The sequence below is a fragment of the Oryza brachyantha genome, chromosome 6, assembly GCF_000231095.2.
Source record: "Oryza brachyantha chromosome 6, ObraRS2, whole genome shotgun sequence".
Taxonomy (NCBI): domain Eukaryota; kingdom Viridiplantae; phylum Streptophyta; class Magnoliopsida; order Poales; family Poaceae; genus Oryza; species Oryza brachyantha.
Window position 1 is genome coordinate 21,078,993 of NC_023168.2, and position 21,311 is coordinate 21,100,303.

The 21,311-nt window shown below is 45.8% G+C and overlaps 4 protein-coding genes across 7 annotated transcripts; 1 reads left to right on the forward strand and 3 right to left on the reverse strand.

The window, feature by feature from the left end:
• Positions 1 to 1,204: 1,204 nt before the first annotated feature.
• LOC102713746 (beta-1,2-xylosyltransferase XYXT1) lies at positions 1,205 to 3,703 on the reverse strand. Its single transcript, XM_040525327.1, has 3 exons — positions 3,119 to 3,703; positions 2,734 to 2,790; positions 1,205 to 2,585 (listed from the first exon to the last, which is right to left on the reverse strand). Exons 1-3 carry the CDS (start codon positions 3,252 to 3,254, stop codon positions 1,384 to 1,386), a joined length of 1,395 nt encoding a protein of 464 aa, XP_040381261.1. The 5' UTR covers positions 3,255 to 3,703; the 3' UTR covers positions 1,205 to 1,383.
• A 1,568-nt stretch (positions 3,704 to 5,271) lies between these two features.
• LOC102714196 (protein DETOXIFICATION 16-like) lies at positions 5,272 to 11,413 on the forward strand. 4 transcript variants are annotated; one of them, XM_040524820.1, is made up of 10 exons: positions 5,272 to 5,558; positions 5,910 to 6,460; positions 6,580 to 6,666; positions 7,125 to 7,181; positions 7,288 to 7,526; positions 7,661 to 7,779; positions 7,865 to 7,951; positions 8,472 to 8,750; positions 8,838 to 11,038; positions 11,335 to 11,413. In XM_040524820.1, exons 1-8 carry the CDS (start codon positions 5,295 to 5,297, stop codon positions 8,526 to 8,528), a joined length of 1,461 nt encoding a protein of 486 aa, XP_040380754.1. In that variant the 5' UTR covers positions 5,272 to 5,294; the 3' UTR covers positions 8,529 to 8,750; positions 8,838 to 11,038; positions 11,335 to 11,413. The 4 variants fall into 4 exon arrangements, with proteins under 4 accessions (XP_040380754.1, XP_040380755.1, XP_006656469.1 ...); XM_040524821.1 differs by having other exon boundaries at positions 8,855 to 11,038; XM_006656404.3 differs by having other exon boundaries at positions 5,290 to 5,558; positions 5,867 to 6,460.
• On the reverse strand, positions 11,413 to 13,554 carry LOC102710796 (alpha-1,3-arabinosyltransferase XAT2-like). The gene is made up of 2 exons (XM_040524822.1): positions 13,026 to 13,554; positions 11,413 to 12,932 (listed from the first exon to the last, which is right to left on the reverse strand). Exons 1-2 carry the CDS (start codon positions 13,159 to 13,161, stop codon positions 11,689 to 11,691), a joined length of 1,380 nt encoding a protein of 459 aa, XP_040380756.1. The 5' UTR covers positions 13,162 to 13,554; the 3' UTR covers positions 11,413 to 11,688.
• Positions 13,555 to 18,278: 4,724 nt separating this feature from the next.
• On the reverse strand, positions 18,279 to 20,297 carry LOC102714836. The gene has a single exon (XM_040525317.1). It carries the CDS (start codon positions 20,069 to 20,071, stop codon positions 18,650 to 18,652), a length of 1,422 nt encoding a protein of 473 aa, XP_040381251.1. The 5' UTR covers positions 20,072 to 20,297; the 3' UTR covers positions 18,279 to 18,649.
• Positions 20,298 to 21,311: the final 1,014 nt, after the last annotated feature.

Here is a 21,311-nt window from a genome sequence, read left to right on the forward strand (position 1 = left end):
ATAGCCCAACTCCCTCCTGGGCTGGCCCATAGTATGGCCTAGGCCAGACTCTGTCTCCTTGAAGGCTCCAGTCCAGCCAAGGACTACAGGTTGAGTTTCAGTCACTTTTCTTGACTGGATGAGTTACTACATTCTCCCACTATGAAAAAGAGCTCAAATCAAGTCTCTCAGCAGTTTGATAGCAGTTCATCCTATTTGGCACTAAAATCAGCAAATGACAATGGTTTTATCCTATGTGACGATACTGTGATACCTAATCAGCAAAAAAAGGCTTACCAAATGAAGACTAGGTTAATAACATGGCACATATAGAGGTGGAAATGACCAAGCCGAGCCAAGCTTAGCTCGGCTCGTGAAAGCTTGGTCAAGGACAAGCTCGGCTTGATAAAGAAATCAAGTAAAAAAAAGCAGCTTGACTTAGCTTGTTTTAAAGCTCGAGCAAGAGCTAGCTTGGTTAGGGATGCCGTCGACGCGTGTGGGGGGGCTCGATATCAAGCGGCATTGGGGAGGGAGGCCGGAGCCGACGCAGCGGCACAAGGGAGGGAGGTGACACCGCGGAGGCCGACAACTCCTCTCGTTGCCCAATCGTGCTCACTATCTCGGTCTTGGTATGATGGTGACGTGACTACGTGAGAAGTCAGGAAGGGAGGGGAGTTTCTGTTGTACGAGGCTGTGAGCGCATAATATGTTATGGTTTCTCTATTTTTCTTGGACAGACAACTTGGTAATAGATCATGTCAGTTTTTTTACAACTCAATAACTTTACCGAGCGGCTTATGAGCTAGCTTGGGCTCAGCTTGATTTACAAACAAGCTATCAAGGCAGCTTAGGCTTGGCTCGTTTAATTTTCGAGCCAAGCTGAGTTCACGAGCCCAAGCTTTTTGTTCACCCCTAAGCACATGGGCTCCATGCATGTTGGACAAAAGTACTGTCATGGAGGTCAGGAGGTATCATATAGGACAAAACCACCGTCTAAATCATCGACGAACTTGAATTGAACTGTTTCGATAGCTGAAGAACGTTAAACCTTTTCCTCCCGCCAATGACCAGGCGTGAGGTAGATGAGTTACAACTGTACAAGAAAGGATGGTAGCGTCACATGCTTGGTTGAGCCAGCCAATTGCAGCAGGCCAACTTACAACAACACGCGTACGCACGTACGCATCACGGCTCGCAACAGAAGAAGAAAAAGAAAAGGGATCGATTAATTATCATACAAAAATTAACGTTGCCACCTTGCGCAACCACCAAATTAAATTAATTAAAACTACATCAGCTAACCACCGTAAAAATCTTGTAATTAATCCATCCGCTGTTGACGTGTGCATTGCTTGTAATTGTAATTAATCTGTGTACGTGTGTGTGTCGTCGTCGTCGTCGTGGTCACCGGAGGAGGTGGAGGGCCTTGAGGAGGACGGGGCGGAAGCGGCGGACGTCGAGGCGGACGTCCTGCCGGCCGAGGTAGATGTCCTTGACGAGCGACCAGCTCTGCTTGTGGATGGGGAGCGGGTCGAGGAAGACGGGGTGCGCCCGCGGGTACAGCTCCGACAGCGTGCTCTCCTCCGGCGTGATGTTGTACTGCAGGTACCTCATGTTCATGTCGCGCGGCGGCACGCCGTACTCGTCCATGGCGAGCCCCTCCATCCTCCCCAGCGGCACCACCTGGACCACCACAGCGTTCATGGGGAGGAACACCAGGTTGGTGAGCCCCGACCCGTGCACCGCCACCATCACGTCGAACGAGTTCACCGTCGCCGACGCCTCCGGGATGTGGGCGTGCAGCTCCGTCGACGCGACGTCAAACCCGAGCCCCTCCGCCATGGCCACGATCTCGTCGAGGTTCACGAACCGGCGGCGGGACCGGCGGTTGATGACCAGCAGCCGCGGCTTCTTCCCCGGCTCCTCGTCCATCCGGATCGCGTGCTCCCGCGGCAGCGAGTAGCGCCACATCAGGAACCGCTTGAAGTCGACCATGGAGTAGTTGTTCGGAGCTCGCCGCGGGTCGATGCTGAGGTCCTTGTGGCTGCGCAACCCGACGACGGCGCGCCGGTAGCAGTGGACGCGCTGCTCGGCGTCGAGGTCCACCGGCTCGTAGCTCGTCAGCCCCTCCACGATCTCCCTGTACTTGCCGAACCACCACCGCTGCTTCTGCGTCACCAGCAGCTGCACCTCGCCGGCGAGGTGCCGCGACGTGATGAACAGCGGGATGATGTTGTCGTTGAAGTCGTGGTAGTAGTTGCCGCAGTAGCCGCCGTTGGAGTACACGACCGCCGGCACGTCGTGCCACTCGTCGCACGGCGGCGCCTCCTCCGCCGTCACCAGCCGCACCGTCACCTCCGTGATGCCCGGCATCACGCGGTTCTCGCCCTTGCGGGTGTACGGCTGGATCTTCCAGCTCGTCGCGTTCGCGTCCACGCCCGTCGCGTTCACGCCACCGCCGCCGGCGAGGACGGAGGCGAGGCTCGGCGCCACCAGGAACACCTCCGACGTGCGCCCGAGGATGCGGATGGCGCCGTCCATCTCGCAGACGTCGGATCTATTGTCGCTGAAGTCGCATCGCAGGTGAGGCTCCGGAATGAACTCATCTGCATCAAGAATTCCATTAAACAAACGCAAAATCAATTTTTTTTAATCTTTTTATCCAAAATAACGTCGGAAATTTTGCTCGTTCAATTTCTCTGAAGAAATGAATCACATTGTGGATTTGAATTCTGAAGGTTATGTGACACATACCTACTTGTTTGAAGCCTCTCCTACCTTCAATTAACATTGATGGAAACCCGGGCTTGCCTGCAGGACAATCCATCAATGTGTCAGCTCCCCATTTCGATCACAAGAACAGAAAAATAACAACAGATGCTGATATCCTAACATGACTATTAGCCATGATGGGCAGTATCAACGAACTAATCAGTTCATCATTCAGTAAATGTTACCATCATTTTATCCAAAAAAAACATTTTTTTTTGCCTGAAGGGATTCAGTAACTGTTACCAAATACGCACACAAGGGATTCAGCATGGACAAGACAGACAGCATATGCCTCTCTGACAGTACTAACCAAAACACAAAAATCAACAGTACAAAATGAGTATTTTTATTGCTTCATACAGCATACCTGTGGTTAGCATCACCATGTATTGATCAAGGGTTGGTGAGTATATCACCAAGAACTGGATTGCCACAATGAGCAGGAGCAGAGGGGGGTGGCAGAAAGAGCCCCTGCTCTTCTTGCTCCTCGCAGCTGCCTTCATCTCTCTCTGCAAAACAAGAACTCACACACCAGGGACAAGAACAGCAGCTTTGCAACCATATACAAAACAGAGAGAGCTCCCTTTCTGATGCCGGTATCCATAAATGCATCGCATTGCTGGGCAACTTGATTAGTTAAGTCCAGGGGAATTAACAAACCAAATTGGTTAATCGATGGACCCAGCGAGGCAGCAACAGCGGCCGTGGAGAACAGTATCGCTACATGATTTGGAAGTGATCAAATTAATTAATCAAGCCTTGGTCGGTTGAACCAGCTTGGCAGTTCATGGAAACCACGTTTATTCGTCGCCTTTCCTTTTGTCCTTTTTTATGTTGTTCACGAGAACTGACGTAGCTTCTTCGTCTTTATGTTCCTTTTTTTTTTCTTCTTCTGAAACAGCTAGAATTCAGAAAACGAGATATCAAGAAACCTCCCGTTTACGATGGCGATTTCGACTATTTCAATCTCGACTGGGAAATCTGCCAGATATATATTGTGAAGTCAATGTGTGACATGGGCCATCCAATGGTGTTTATCGCTTGAAAACTGGATGAATACAGAGGTCAGATCCATTACATTGCAAGGCTGCATCTGAAAAAAAGAATACAAAGCGTGATAAGCACCCCTTAGATCTAGCAGTTTGGCATTTCATGATTCTGCTCTAGCAAAAGGGAATTGTTTGATAGCACAGGGGCACATGGGGGTGAAGGGAATCGCAGTGCAAACGCAACAAAATGGTAGGCGAGATTGCCCAGATTGTAAGTATGTACTTTATGTATTTATATTTTGGATGAACTTTGGGGATGCACTTTATAAAAAGTAGCAGATTATTTGTTCATAAGTGAGCTACTTACTGTTAATCCTGCATTTTGCATAATCATAGTGGCAGCAACTTTGTATCCTGTGCTGCATATACAACGACTCGAAGCTGCGTCTTTTTGCTGTCTGGTGATGACAAAGAACACAAGTGTGCAGACACCAATGGAAACTGCAAGCTGGATTAACACTCTGACATAAGCAAATACACAAGGTTTCAAGAAGTAAATGCCAGGAGGGTCAAGAACAAATGGGCATCTAAGCTAGCATGAACATAGCGCTCTTCTCGCAAATAGCATGGGGGAATTTTCTTGATTCTGATCCACGTTGGTTCTGATGTATGGATCATGGATTTATCATAGGGATGGTTGACCGACCCTTAAAACAGAATGAATTGACTATGATTGGAGTCAGTTAGCTGCCATTTCTTATGGCCCAATTGGCGTTCGACAGTTGCCACCATTCTGACCTTGCTTGCTTACCGGATGACAGTGAAAACGTCACAATCTATGTCCACAGAGATTCTGCAATGATTTACTTAGGAAATCAAATATACCCAGTAGGGAGGTTACAATTTTGTCTTTAATACATCAACTCCAAATTTGCTGACCTCCTCTGAAGTTGTTCATACTTAACCCTGATTTCTTTTGTAATCACAGTCCAAACTCTAAATTGTCCATACATGATACAATCCCGTCCAAATTCATTAACCATACATCGACCAGCTGGAGTGATGGAACATTGCACATGTTTGGATTAGAGCAATTTCTTATCTCTTTGGATGATTTTAATTAGTCCATACAATCCCGTCCAAAATCATCAAACGTATATCAACCAGCTGGAGGGCTGGACCATCACACCTGTTCGGATTAGAGAAATTTCTTATCTATTTGGATGATTTCAGTTCCATTTCTCTGCTAATCCAGAAGGATAAGACCATTATCTCTGTCCATCCACGCGAGATTCCTGTTTTTTTTTCTGTCTGAACTCATCAAGAACTCTTGCTGCTTTTTCTGAAGTCCAGTGAAGGCTCATGGACGCAGGCCCATATAATAAGGCCTATTCCATAATGGGCCGAGAAATAATGCAAATATATGGGCCTTCCCGTATATGGGCCGTTATTTGGGCCTTGTCGAACAAGGCCACGATGGCCTTTCTAACTCTAGATGGGCCGATACACTCGCAGCGGTCAACTGCTCCGGCCATCGCCTCCACGAGTCGCGGAATGAGCGGAGGCGGCGAGGTCGAGGCGGCGGCGGCGGAGCCTCTCATCGTCCCCGCCCTCGAGCCTCCTCCTGATGAGCCGGCGGCGGTGGGGGCGGAGGTGCGGAAGCAGGCGGGGCTCGCGGCGCCGCTGGTGGCGTGTAGCCTTCTGCAGTACAGCCTGCAGGTGGTCTCCGTCATGTTCGCCGGACACCTCGGCGAGCTCTCCCTCTCCGGCGCCTCTGTCGCCTCGTCCTTCGCCAACGTCACCGGATTCAGCGTGCTGGTACTGAACACACTTGATCATAACTAATCTATATTTAACTTTGTGTTAGTATTTTTAGTATGAATAATTATTCCTTTGCGTCGGCAAAATTTGTTCCCGGGAGGCCGGGAGTGAAAATCAGTACAAAGTACGATGCGTTCGCTTTATGATTCAGTTATTTAGGGCATTATATCAAAAAATTAGTTCAAATTCTATAAATATAGGGGCTATCTAATGAGGTCTGGAATATGCTTGTAGTTGTAGTGTGTTTATAGTTGTATGAACTCTCATTTGTTCAACTGTATGATGCCTGCTCTTCTACTTGCAAGAAAATTTCAATGAAAACTGCATATCTGTTTATTCCATGGCAAGCTGGGAATGGGAAGCGCTTTGGATACATTCTGTGGACAGTCATATGGAGCAAAACAATTTGATATGCTCGGGACACATGCGCAAAGGGCTATCTTTGTTCTTATGATTATGGGTGTTCCACTGGCCTTTGTGTTGGCTTTTTCTGGCCAAATTCTTATCGCTCTTGGTCAAAATCCTGAGATATCATCTGAAGCTGGATTGTATGCTCTGTGGTTGATTCCTGGCCTTTTTGCATATGGTTTGCTTCAGTGCCTTACCAAGTTTCTGCAAACTCAAAACATTGTCCACCCGCTGGTAGTTTGTTCTGCGATTACCCTGGTACTTCACATTCTACTGTGCTGGGTCATGGTTCATTGTTTTGACCTTGGCAATAGAGGTGCAGCTTTGTCAATATCATTATCTTACTGGTTCAATGTGATATTGCTAGCAATATATATAAAAGTTTCTGAGGTTGGCAGAAGGAGTTGGCCTGGGTGGTCAAGGGAGGCACTTAAGTTAAAGGATGTTAACATGTATCTAAGGCTAGCCATTCCATCTACCTTTATGACTTGGTAAGCCTAATATGGATCAACTTTGTTCAATAATAGATAACTTGTTAAACAGATAAGTAACATGCAATATATTGTTCTTTCTGCATGGAAATTATTATATGACTTGTGACATAACTCAGCTTGGAGTATTGGGCATTTGAGATGGTGGTTCTTCTTGCCGGCTTTCTACCTAATCCAAAACTGGAAACCTCAATTTTGTCAATAAGGTGAGCAAACAGAATGCCTGCATGCCTTTCAGCATATCTTTATAATATACTCCCCCCATTTTTTTATTTGATGCTGGTGGCTTTTGGATCTATGTTTGACCATCCATCTTATTCATTATGTTTTTGCAAATTTGCAAAATTACAAGTCATGTTTAAAGTATCTTTAATGATAAAATAAATCGTAACAAAATAATTAATAATTATGTAAATTGTTAATGAGACATGTTTAAATGTATATCTAAAAGTCAATCGCATCAAATAAAAAAAACAGAGTGAGCAATAGATAGATAATAGGCTGTACATACAAATCCCGGCGCAATTGCATGGTTTTACATGCATTTGCTTTTTAAATTTTCTCTGATAACCATGAAGTACACAGCTATCAACTTAGTTCAATGGAGTATGCTTTCATAGACTTGATAATGTGAATTGTGAAGTAACGCATGGCTTGTTTCCAGCTTGAATACAATGTGGATGGTTTATACAATTCCAAGTGGTCTCAGCAGTGCAATAAGGTCAGCAGAGCAAAATTTTGGGATGCCTTTTCCTTTCATTTATGAGATTTGACACCTCAAACTTGTGCTTATCTAATTTTGGACTGTGGCTCATGTCTCTTTCCAGTATAAGAGTTTCCAATGAATTAGGTGCTGGGAATCCCCAAGCAGCACAGTTATCAGTCTTTGTTTCAGGAATCATGTGCCTAACTGAAGGCATGCTTGTAGCTATTATCACAGTTTTGGTACGAGATATCTGGGGTTACTTGTACAGTAATGAAGATGAGGTTGTGAAATATGTCGCAAAAATGATGCCGATTCTTGCTATATCTGACTTCATGGATGGAATACAATGCACATTATCAGGTTTGGGATAAAACACACATCCAAATATGTCAATTCTGCATTTATCAACAGTCCTTATAGTAATCATGATGCCAAAAGTCCTCAATATTACTGATCTTAGTCACCATTTGTTTAATTTATCCATGACTCTTAAGGCGCTGCTAGAGGCTGTGGCTGGCAAAAAGTATGTTCTGTTATCAACTTGTGTGCTTACTATACAATCGGTCTCCCTTCAGCTGTTATTTTTGCATTTGTTCTGAAGATCGGTGGTAAGGTAAATATGATTTTGCATGCAATTCTGGTATGCATTGTTGTGTGATTTCTGTCTTAATCCCACTCTGAGTTGGCTTTCTGTGCAGGGGCTTTGGATGGGAATAATATGTGCCATGACAGTGCAAATTTTGGCGCTGGTTGTCATGCTGCTTCGTACACGCTGGAATGAAGAGGTACGCCCTTGAACTTATGACCTTTACAATCAAAGGATTTGGCTGTTATATATTATGAAGGCACGCGAGCTCCCTCTAGCCCAGTAAGAACAGAGGGAGGTTGCATGCGCATGCACTGTTCCAGTGGCATGAAAACTTGAGACTGGGCACTAGTTATGTTGACGACACGAAATTGCTGAAGCAGCACAGAACTTTGCACCTGGAGAATGCTTCTCAGTGCCTCAGTGGTGATATGGATTGATGTTTTTTTTTTTTTTTTTGCTTTGTCTCAAGAAACTAACTTTCAATTGTTCTTTCCCCTGAAATTAATTTACATGGAGAAATACATATCAATCATTTCCTTCTAGCTGGCTTGGTATGACATGGAAGTCTTGCTTGATTGAATTTGTGACATACCTGTTGGACCTTACCTTACCACTCATTCCTGCTGTATTGAAATGGCATGATATGCTTGTCTTTGTCTTACTATGTTGTATATAACTAACTTGTCTTTGATGCCTTTACTTCTGTTTTCTTATAGGCTGAAAAGGCCCGGGATAGAGTTCAGGGTTCAGATGGAAGAATGATGTTGGCCTGAAAACAGATATCACCAGTTTTGATTATACCACCACAAAAGCAGTTATTTATATCATAGCACTATATATATAGAGTTGTTGATACTGCTGATTATTTTGAGACTTATCTGTTGTACGTTCAATAAGTGCAACTGATTGTGTATATGACTTGTTTTCTTTTGTATAGTTAATATGGTGAGCTGTGAATGAAATACTGCATAGTTCGCCTTTCAACACAGATAAAGGTAACTCCTAGCCATCTTTTCCAACACATTTCTATTTTCGTGTTTGTAAGTTTTTTTCAAAAAAAAGTGAAACAATTATTGCTCAAGTGGGATTGTGGGAGCAGATGAAACTAAACCATCAGAAACTGAGATTGAAGTCACCAAAGCATCCAGTTATCCAGATTAGTGCAGGTACTGCAAATTTATTCATACTACCTCCTCCCAACCAGATCAGATTGCTATGGTTACAATCTTGTGAAGACAAACATGATTAATCATTAAACTTCTATTATGAGACATTGGTCTACCTACCTCGATGTTCCTTTCCTGAAGAAGATGCTATGCTAATATAGCTTTCATCTTAAAGAAAATCAAGGTGATCGAGGAGTACCATGTTACATTCCAACATGCTTTAGTTGTTGCTACTGCTCTCTCAGTTATACATGTATAATGCGAAAAGAAAAAAGTCCAGGAATTTCCTCCTTTTAATGCAAAGATTGGAAAGCTTTTTTGCATTCTCTAAAAACAAGGTTCAGGAAGAAAAGGTAGGATAAATCACACCATTATAATTTCAACATCTTTGAAAATTAACACATGCCTTCTTATGTCAAAATAAACAATTCTGGTTTTAGCAACTGAGTGATAATAACCCTGCCCATACTTTCCTACTTGTCCTGCAAAGAAGTCCGCAGAGACTGAAACTTCCTCCCGGGCCTTCCCATTCAAAAATTGTGTACTATCTTCAAAACGCATTTATTTACAGCAAACTATCTGGTGTTTATTTATGCATAATGGTACTTGGATCATCATCCTGGGCCTTGGTCTTAGTTTATCACTGTTATTGCTTATTCTCTATCACCTCTTTATCTTTTGTCGATCTTCCTTTCTTAGAGTACTCTATACATATATAGCTGCTCTAGTATGATATGTCATGGTTAAATTCATGGGCCCATCTTGTTTCTCCTTCACTCTCCGCCACTCAGCATCCTCAGTCTGACCTCAGATACGTATTATCATTTGTCATACATGTGTCCCTCTCTTGTTGGACCAGAAGTCTTCAGCACGTAAAGCACTTGATAAAGCAGCACCTGACCTGAGTCAGAACTTCTGGACGCATAGCATAATTGCTTCCCTGCTTGGCTAGCTTAATATACAAGGCCAATTAAGAGTGCATTTATCAGAAGAACGTGCACAAACCACCCTAATTGATGGCATCCAAAAGCTACATTTCCTCTACCAATTAGGTACGTGAGGTCAAAGGGCTGAACCGGGCAAAAGCAGAGACAAAGATTTCTGACCATGAAGCCTTCATCTCAGTGCAGAATTTCCAAAAACATTTCACGTCTGCTGAACAGTAAACATTTCTTTCGAAAGACTCTTTTGCATATTATCAGACAATCAGATGAAGCTTTTGCAGAAGTACTTCAATTGCACTGCTGCCATTTACTCATTGCCCCTTTATTAAATATTCAAATCCCAGTTCAGATGTAAAACTATGAAGTTCCAGCTTTGAAAGTTGAAAGCCAGCAGAAAGGATGCAGATGCAGATAAAGAATTTTTTACGTAGAGTTGATGAAACTCAGCTGGTTTTAACTGCATAGAGAAGCCTCTTTGGCTCTTTCTGTGTCACCATGAAATGCAGCACACGTGCACCCTTGAGCGGATGAGCTGGTGACACTGAGCTATCAGCTACAAAGCAGCGAGTACTTTGCTTACAGGAGATGATTCTGGAGTGCTTTCTTTCTGGTTTCGGCAGCTCAATGATCGCACCGTGAAAGGCGAGGAAGCAACAGAAATTTGGTAGCTTCTCCCAAGTGGAGATGATCGTGGAAGCTGAGCTGTTTCCACATCCCAAAACTACACCTACTAACCGTGTGGGTTAATCGACTCTCATCTGAAAGATACTACTGATCATTTCTGAAGAATGCAAGAAAATGAAAATGTGTGAAATAGGCAATATCTATGATTAAGGCCACGATTGTCGGTTATTTGGGCGTTTTCCACATATGATTGATGGCATCTAATGATCACGTTTGTACTGATTAATCTCTTGGTCGGTTCAGTAATCAGTAGTAGTATTGAGGTAACGAGAGGGAAATGGCTCCTTTCAGTTGGTTTACTGTCTTGTCATGCCGTCTTTTCTTGTGGGAAACAGTTCAACAACCACTGCAGCTTTGTTTGGGTTCATGGATTGTTTAGGACCGTTCTGTGGTGCATCATAGGCTATGGTCTTATTTGGCAGGGTTCACCTTAAAGTTCCTGCAAACTGGCTTCCCAGATGAACTCTGAACATTTCGTTGTCTGCACAGGTAGTGTTTCAGTTTACACTATGAGTGGCTATGAGCTACGCTAACGACATAGTATCAGTAGGTGCTTAAGCTTCTAGGTACTTTTGAGGTAACGTCAAGCTTCCGAACAAATCCTAAATGAATGCATGTCTGAAAACTATGTTCTTGAGCATAAGAGGGGCATAGGCCAGACTGAGATTGCTGAAAATTTATTTTTCCTATTCTCCTCTCGAATACAAGTTGAACATCGCCTTGTTTACAAAATGGCTCTGATCATTCAATTTTCAGAGTATTGACCATCACCATTTGTTTGGCAGGTTCCCAGAATTAACGCCTGCTAAGATCTTGGAAGAACAATATTGGTGGCAAAAGTGAATTGTTCATCACTACCCACAGAGAAATAATTAGCTTCTTTGCGTTGACATTTTATGGACAGCAACCAATTTACAAAGTTGATGTGTAATTTAACCTTTGGACACTTACTTGTCTATGACACGATCTTGCTCGTCTCCTCCTTTACCAAAAAACAATGAAAGAAATGAATCTCGCCACAAGAACAAAGCAAGAAGAAGGAAGAAGGAAGAAGGAAAGAAGGGAACCAAAAAGGAAAGAGCTCTCCTATCTAAGCATCAGCATGAAGGAAGGAAGGTCGCTCCCATGGCGGGGCATGGTCAGGGCAAGATGCTGCGAGCCTCCTCCAGCGTGTTGGTAAGCTTGGTGAGGTTGAGCATGACGTTCTGCTTGTCGAGGTAGACGGTCTTGATGGCGTCCCAGCCTTTCTTGTGCACGTCGTACGGATGCTGGAGGTAGAAATGGTCTCTGGGGTAGAGCTCCTTGAGCGAGCTCTCGTCGAGGGAGACGTTGTACTCCATGTAGCTGACGCCCATGTCCTTTGCAGGGTCCTTGAAGGTGACGCGGGTGAGCCACTCGAGGCCGCCGAAGGGCACCACCTGGATGAGCACGGCGCGGCTGGGGAGGAACACCATGTTGGTGAGGCCGGCGCCGTGGACGCCCATCATCACGTCGGCGGAGTTGACGAGGCGGGCGAAGTTGGGCATGTCGGTGTGGTTGTCCGGCTCGGCGATGCGCACGTCGAACCTGGCCAGCGCGGCGGCGTGCGCCATGGCGCGCTCGTTGAGGAAGCGGCGGGAGCTCTTGCGGGAGATGATGAGGAGGCGCGGCTTGTCCCGCCGGGGCGCCCCCGTGCGGGACGCCACGGCGCGCTCCAGGCGGAAGGTGCGGCGGAGGAGGCGCTTGAAGTCGGCGACGGTGACCCCTCCCGGCGACCGCGCCGGGTCGATGCCCATGGCGCGGTGGAACGTGGCGCCGATGAAGATCCGCGGGAAGCAGTGCACCTCCTGGTCATTGTCGACGTCGATGACGTCGTACCGGGAGAGCTGCCGGAACAGCGGCGTGAACTTGTCGAGCCACCAGTCCTTGATCCCGCTCAGCAGGAACTGCACCTCGCCGCCGAAGTGGTTGGTGCTGGTGAAGAGCGGGACGAGCACGTCGGTGTAGTCGTGGTACAGGTTCCCGGCGAAGCCGCCGCTGGAGAAGAGGAACGCCGGGACGGAGTGGTTGCGGGTGCAGAGCGGCGGCACGGCGGTGTCGTTGGCGCCGCCGAAGGGCACGAGCGTGAACTCCCTCACGTCGTCCATGGCGACGGCGTCGTGGCGGCGCGCGTACGGCTTGGTCTTCCACTCCTTGTCGAGCGGGCTGATGTAGATCTTGGAGTGGTTGCCGTCGACGCGGATGTCCCCCACCGCCGCGCACCGCTCCGACCGCTTGCTCGTGACGTAGCACGTCGGCCGGCTCGGGTCGAAGTCCTCCTCCCCGATCGGCCCCGTCATCTTGTACCTCGTGCTGTCGTAGTCCTCGTCGATCTCCACCACCTCCAGCTCCTCCGCCGCCTTGGCTGAGCACATCACCGCATCCACAAATCAATCAATCAAGAACACGAAGAGGAAGAAGAAGCAGAGGAAGAAGAAGAAGAAGAAGGGAGGCGTACGGAAGGGGGTGGAGCAGTAGCGGGCCTTGATGTAGGTGAGGACGCAGAGGGAGAGGAGCATGGTGACGACCATGGCGGCGTTGCCCACCCGCCGGGGCTCAGGCCGGCCCCTCGCCAGATGGTGCTTCATCGCCATCCCGGGCACGCCGCACGGCGGCGGCGGCGGCGGTCTGGATCTGAAGCAAATGCGATCGTCTCGTCGGGCGTGAGGCTGCAGGGGGGAAGGTAAGTATATTAAAGGCGGGGTCGGGGTGGCGTCGCGTCGAACGGATGATGGCGAGGCGGGGCGGGGCAGCGAGAGGTTGGTGGCGGGGCGCGCGCGGTGGTGGGTGGTTCGGTTGACGAACTCGATCGCGGGAGGCTAGGCGAGGGGGCCGGAGCTGAGCAAGTGGAGCAGCAACCACTCGCTCACTACGAGCAGCGGCACAGTGCAAACGGCAAAGCAGAGCAAGCAGCGAGGGGAAAGGGGTGGGGGGCAAGTAGACACGCAGTGGCCCAGCTAGCGCAGCAGGAGCAGCAACAGCAACAACCCGATCGCTCGCAGCCGATTGGCCGTCTTGGATAGAGGACGATCCGTCCGTTAGCACGGCTCCGGTGATTCCAAAATATTACTATACCTACGTCTTTTTTAATTAACGTCATTGATTTTTAATCTAGGTTTAAATATTTGTCTTGATAAAAAAATATAATTATTACTTATTTTATTATAATTTGATTTATGATTTATAATGTCGTGTATTTGTAAAAAAAAGAGTAAAATAGAAAATCAGGAGGGATTTGATATTTTGAAACTTGTAAGATTGAGATTCGATTATTTGATATCCTGGTCTACTATCATTCAGATAATTTCACATGTCATACTCATAAGTGTCAACATAAACAATTAGGTTAAATCATCGAATTTGTCGAAAAAGGACAGAGTATCATCGTTTCAAAATACCATCAGACAGAATAGTTATTTCTTGTTATGTCGGTGATCAATGTTGAAATTTTAAACTGCCTAAATATCCTTATAAGCACATAATTAACTTTGCAATCCTGAAAATTAGTACAGCTATGTCTTGAGACACGAGGTAGTTGGTTAGCTCTGCATTGATTATATGTGGATGATGAAACCGTCGCCACCTCGTGGTTCATGAGGAGAGGAGAGTTAAGGGCTAGTTCATTCGCTTCACGCGTTCGCCACCAGAAAAAATTGTATCCCTGATCTACCACACACTTGAGCCTACCAAGTACCACCCTACAGTAGTGTAGAAAAAAGAATTGGAATGAATCTGCAAGTCGGTGGCTCCACCCATTCAATTCAGAGTTGCTCGCTGCGGCGACGAGATGGCTGCAGGTTTCATTCGCAACTGAATTTGCCAGGATGCTGTAGTGTGTGTGTCCATGCACGAACTCGCTTCGCACGTGTTTCGTTTTCTCGTAAGCTACTTTAGAGTTGATGGCTAAAACTGAATTCGGAAAATTAAGCTAGAAAATATATCTCAATAGGTTACCAAATATATTCCTAATATTTACACATTTCTAAAATTAGCTCACTTGTGTTATAAATTTAAGATAAGAATATGTGTTCCTAATACAAGTTATTCATTTTTAGAGTTCTGTTGGAGGAGCATGTAATTTTTATACCCAATATTTTTTTATGAACCCAATACAAATTCTTAGAAAGTAAAAAAAATAACATTCTCTTAGAGATAATCTTGGCTCGCAAATTGCAATCGCCAGAACCAAACACAACCTGGTTGGATTACGCCCTATCTTTTCGCTTCTACTTATGCTTATAAGTTAAAATTTAAAATTTAAATCTTATATTAAGAGTTGATTTTGTGGGATTTCACCGAAATTTATTTTTAGATCGGTTTTTGGATCGTGAAGAATGTGTATATAAAAATTTTATTCGCAGATTGTTTTTTGTTTGTAAATATGTTGTTTGACTGTTTAGTTTATAAGCTTCTTTCTTTCACCCACGATGATGCTAAATCTATCTCAAATCATGCGGTAATAATCATGTAACGCTGGCAATCTTTGACACCTAGAGCTTAGCTTGTACTAACGACGATCAACCGCATAGCAGTGGACACATGAAACTTAAGGGAAAAAAGGGCCCAATTTATCCACCTTAGTCGTTGCTGTGTCAATTTTCATCAACCTGAACGCAAGAACAAACCTCTAATACGTAAGCACTTGACCAATCACTCGACAAGCAACGCATGCATTGTCCTCCAATCGATCTCACCAAACCGAAAACGAAAACATTTTCCAACGACTAATAATACACTGAAGCCATGCCTGCATTTGGATCGTCCATTCAGTTCTGCACCGTTTTCTGAAGCTGTAGCGATGTACTACCGTCTGCATGACTGTATCAGGATTCAGGAAAAAAAAAGAACCGAGAGAGACAGCACAGCTTACTGTCGTCGTTGCTACGATGAAAAGGTTGCTCTCAAGCGTCCATCTCTGTGGCAGGTGAAGGGCTTCTTTACATAAGCCCCCAAATGGATGGACCATTTTGCCTTGGACCTTTGCTTTCATCTGCTCTGCTTTTGTTTTCTTAATGGAGATGTCCCTGTTATACACTGATCACTATGTAGTACACAAAAACAAAACTGTTGCTTCTGATGCACATTTGCTGCTGCTGCTGGCTGCAGAGTGCAGCTTGATGAATTGAAGCAAAAGCAACAATGCCTGCGAATATAAGGGGCAGCGTCCACAACTTCTGAGAATCTGTCTGGAAAATTAAGAATTCAGAAGCTGTAAAAGTTAGGTTTAGGAGATTTTTCAGATTCTCAAAAACTGACTACCAAACAGTTGCTTCTCAGAATCTAAAGCTCCCTAAACAAGCCTAATATCAGATTCAAACAGCCAGGAGCCCATTTCGCTGCAATGCCACATGGGATGCATCATGCACGTGTGTGGGGGCTATCTCGTACAAATTGGCCAGCAACCCAGCGTGTCAAACCGATCTGTTGTGGGATTATAATCAGTCAATCACAAGGCTACAAAAAAATGGAGTTAATCAAATCGATGACTGCGAGTCTGCTGCGTTGGTCGTTTCATAATCTTAAACCAACAACTTTCCATGTGTCAATTAAACAAAGTCAATCATAAGGGGACGCAACTATATCATATAAATGTTTAGTCATGATATATGATTTTCACAAAGCAGGTTATTAGTGCCCCCAAATCCCAAAATATGTGCATTATATATCGATGTGCTTCTGTAGTTTTTTTTTTTTGGGTGACATGTGGCTCTGTTTGAGTGACTATTGAGGATGTGTTAAAGATTTGCTTAGAGTATCTTCACTAGTCTTGCTAAATTTAGATCTTCAAGAATCCATATAGCTAGCCAAAACATTCCACCCATATTTTCCACACATTTCAACAGAGGGGGTCAAATTTTAGCGACATATTTGCAAACGAAAAATAATTTACGAATGAAACTTTTATATAGATGTTCATAGCGATCTAAAAACTAAGGCTGAAAAATAATCTACGATGAAAAAACTTTAAAATCAACTCTAAATTTAAGATTACAAATTTAAGTTTTGACTTATAATCATAAGCAAAAGTCAAAATGGGGGTGAGGGAACATAACCCTTATTTTTCACTCTCCATATTCTAATAGCTAGTTTCCTCTCCATATCCCAACATCATTTCAACATCATATAGCATCACTTCAACACTATATACCTAGTTACCTACGATTAGCTAAACTGAAAATTTCCATCTTATCAAAACAAATGTACTTCTGCAATTGCATCAATCAAAAATTGGATGTTTGTAGTATGTACTAGTACCCGTACAAACATAGCAATAGTAAGTACAGAGAAGCACAGGAAACTGTTAACACATGTAGCATCCACGCAATACAGGTCTATATTGATAAAATTTCAGTTAAAAACAACCTTTCTGAGACAAGATCACTATCCAATATGGCAAAAATCGTTGAGGTTCTCAGCGAGCTAGTAACGGTATTTTGTATTACGCGCGTTGCAATTTTGACGTGCGTGCGGCCCATTATGGTTGGGCCGAAACGGGACTCGGACTTATGTGCGGCCCATAATGGTTGGGTGGCCTAAGAACTGGAATGGGTCATTCGTGCGCATGGCTTTCCGCTTACAAACGTAACGGGGTCCGCTTCCCCCGGCGGCGGCGAACTCAACTCCTCATCGGCGTCGAATTCATAGGCTGCTTCATTACAGCCTCAGCAGCAAGACGAGGCCTTCGAGCCTCTTGAGTTCTCTTCTGTATGTCCGTGCTGCTGCAGGTGATACCTTCGCATGAGCAGCTTGTACCGTGCCGGCCTCCATGCACGATGCAGCGAAGCCACCGTCCTGCCTGCGAGATGCCAGTTGGGACTAGGGCCGCGTACGGTACGCATGGATAAGTTAACTTATATGCTGACAGGAAAACATAGTAATAGATTAGTATATGATTAATTAATTATTAATTATTAAAAAATATTAAATAGATTAATATGATTTTATAAAAAATATACTATCGGGAAACATGCACGCGGAAAACGAGGAGACATAGGTTAACTACCTAGAAGGGCGAATGCGGCCCTAGGCGTGGTGTTTAGTTCCCAAATTTTTTTTTTCAAAAACATCACATTAAATTTTTGGACACCTAAATAAAACATTAAATATAGATGAACCAAGATACTAATTGCATAATTATAAAAGAAATCTTGAGACGAATCTTTTGAGTCTAATTAGTCCATGATTAGCCATAAGTGCTATAGTAACCAGCATGTGCTAATGACGGATTAATTAGGCTCAAAAGATTATCTCGCGGTTTCTAGGCTAGCCGTGAAATTCGATTTTTCATTTATGTCCGAAAACCCCTTCCGACATCCGATCAAATGTTTGATGTGATGTTTTTGACAAAAAATTTTGGCAACTAAACACCACCTTAATTTATCTTTCAGATCAATTCCCTGTTACTGCAAGCGACCTGTTCTGCTTGCAGTGAAAGCAAGCGTGAAACAACATGTGCAGAAGACGATATCAGACTATCAGTCGTCTGATTCTGAAACTCGTAATGAAGACGATACCAGTTACCCGTCGCTTGCAGTCTTGCACGGCAGATCATTTCTGCATCCGATACAAGCCGAATCGACGCCAAATTCCAACTCTTGCAAAATAAAACATGTTCTTTGCATGAATATTGTGAGCTTTCACTCATATCACTGAAATTATTCAGTTTATACGAAATTTGATGTGTTTTGTACATCACAATTTCATAGCCGGCGGTATTATCTCGAATAATGAACTCTTGTTTCAGAATCAGATCAGTACAATGTGATCCTGACAGTCTTGGCCACAACTAACTAGCAATTTGATCTTGCTAAAAAAACTAGCAATTTGTTGCTTACACAAAGTCAACCAGAGATTGACCACATTCTCACACTGACAAGCACATTCCTTTTTACAACTTATTGCAAACCGGTCAACAAGAGGTTGACCTAATTCACGCATTCGGAAGCCAAAGTTTTTTGTTTTTTGTTTTACAGGCAGCAGGTCAACAGAAAGTTGAGCTGCTGATTCTGAAGAAATGAAGATATCTGAACATTGTCTGAAAAAACTCAGAACATTTCAGAGTTGAGACGGATTTGGTGTTGGTCAGTTGGTGCAGGAGGGGAAGACCCACACCGGCGGCGGCCACTTCCAGAGCAGGTCGCGCACGGCGCCGCGGGGCACCTTGTAGCTCCCGTCGGCGAGGTCGAGCACGCCGACGTCCGGCACCACCTCGTGGCACCTCTCGTGCGACCACGGCCCGTCGTCGGTGAAGTAGACACAGTTGCCCTTCACCTCGGGGCAACAGTCCGCCGGGACGCACGTCGACGCGCTCTTGCCCAAGAATAGCGCGCGCCCGGCGAGGACGCCGGCGCCGCCCTTGCTGTCCACCCGCGCCCACTGGCTATGGGCGGCGGCGGCGCCGGCCTTCCACTCGAAGAGCTCGGCCTTGACGGTCGTGTACTCGACGCGCTCTTGCCGGGGCTCCCACTTGTACCGGGCGTGCGCCTTGTCCCTAAGCCGGTGCACCTGGAGCAGGTGCCCCGGCGAGAGCTCGACGAGGTATTTGGTGCAGGGTATCGACATGGAGCACGCGCGGCGGGAGCAGCAGCACGGCGGCGCGATCACCTTGGGCGTCATCGTGTCCGCCGTGCTTGAGATGCTGTCCATGTCCCACGCCACGACGCGCCCCACGGAGTCCAGCGTGTACACCGCTTGGTGACCGTCGGTGGCGGAGGACGCGCGCACGGCGTCGACCCAGCAGCGCGACGGCGTGTCGAGCAGAGTCCATCTCGTGTCCCCGGCTCTGGCAATGGCGAGACGGTACAGAGGCTGGCAGATGAGCAGCACGGCGTAGCCGCCCCACGACCCCGACGGCGTCTGCCTCCGGGGAGGCGCGACGAGGATGGCCTTGTCGTAGAGCTCGTACCGTAGCTTGTCCGGCGCGAACGACTCCGGCGGGACCAGCACCTCGTCCCCGTGTTCACCATCCCCGAAGCAGCAGCGCAGGTCGTAGCTCACGACACGGCCGTCCGCGTCGCGGCTGGCGTCGACGAAAGGGAGGGTGGTGACCGACGGGAGCTGGACTTGCGCGCCGGTGAGCGGGTTCAGAAGATGAAGCTCGGAGGCGGCATCGGCGGTGACGAGCCACCCATCGGACGAGCCGACGCATAGACGCTCCGAGACTGCCGGAGCCGGCTGCGGGATGGAGTACGCCCTGCCATCGGAGAGGCTCAAGAACCTCGCCTCCAACAACCTACCATCACCACCACCCCCGCCGCCGCCGCCGCCCGGGCTCTGCCTGCGCGCCGTCGGGTTGAACGGAAGCATGAGCCACGGCGGCTGCACAGCCTGAAACCTGGCGGTGGCGGAGGCCGCATCAGCCGACTGCCACGCGGTGCAGACGCCGGGAAATCGGAGCCGGTCCGGCACGGGGAGGCGCCCGAGCACGGACTCAAGAAGGTCGCGCGGGAGGTCGGCCCACCCGGGCCGCCTGACCGCGGCGCCGACTAGCTTGTTCATCGCCATTATCACAGCAGAGCAAACCTCGATCGCATGACAAGGAGGAGGCGGCGGAAGAGAAGAAGATCAGAGGAAGAGGAGATGGGCTGCTTGTTGCTGGGGTTGCTAACGCGAGGCGAGGTCGCGGCGGCTTAACAATGGCCATGTCGCGCGCTGTTCCGACGTGCGGCGCGGCCCGTGTATTTGTGGGATGCCGCAGGCGCGCGCGGTGGGTAAGAGACGGCGGCTAGTTGTTTTGGTTGCGGTCGCGGCATGGGAAGAGGAAGAGGAAGAGGAAGAGCGGCGATGCACGCCAGTACGCGACGCGCGCGGCGTGTGACGCGGTGAAAATATCCGTGGGCGCTCGTGGTAAAAAGGTTTGAAATTGGAACACATGGATGATGAGCAGCTGATTTTGGACGGGATAACGAGCAACTTGGTCCAGTTCCAAAAGGGCCAGTTTGGTTCATGAACTTTTTTTTTCACTTTTTGCCTTTTTTTTAATGATTGGTACTGATCCTTTGTCCATCCATCAATAAATAGTACATCATCTCTTTCGTATTATAAGTCTCAAGTCAAATATATTATAGTTTAATTAAATATATAGAAAAATGTACTGCTTTTATTCAGTTTGATAATTCCTATCATTTTAGACAACAATCTTGTATTAAAAACATATCTTTAACTGTGATTTTTTATTATGATATATAAATAATAAATAAATGTTTGCTTCTTTAAAAGTATTTTTAAGACTATATATACATATTATCCTAATGCATTGAAACTAAAATTAGCAGTACTTTTATATATTTGACTTCATTATTGTCCAAGAAACAAAAATGATCAAACATGAGCAAGTAAAATCCACAACACCAAATTAATTACATTAAATCTAGTATTAAATATATTTTAATAGTATATTTATTTTGTGTTAGAAATATTGCTATATTTTTCTATAAACTTAGCTAAATTTAAAAGAGATTTGACTTATGATAAAAACAAAGTGACTTATTAATATGAAACTGTGGGTTCATATATATGAGGTTTATAGAATGAAGTGAAACTCCAGATACTAAATTATTTACAGGTAAGAAAATATTACGATATACCCATCCATTCTAGAAAAAAACAATTTCTCCAGATTCATCCTATAAGTTAATTTTTTTGACAGAGGGTGTAATACGTAGAAAGTATTATTTATAAATTGATACTGTTATTTCGTCGTTTGTTAAATAGATGAGGTTTCTATATTGCAGTGAAACTTGAA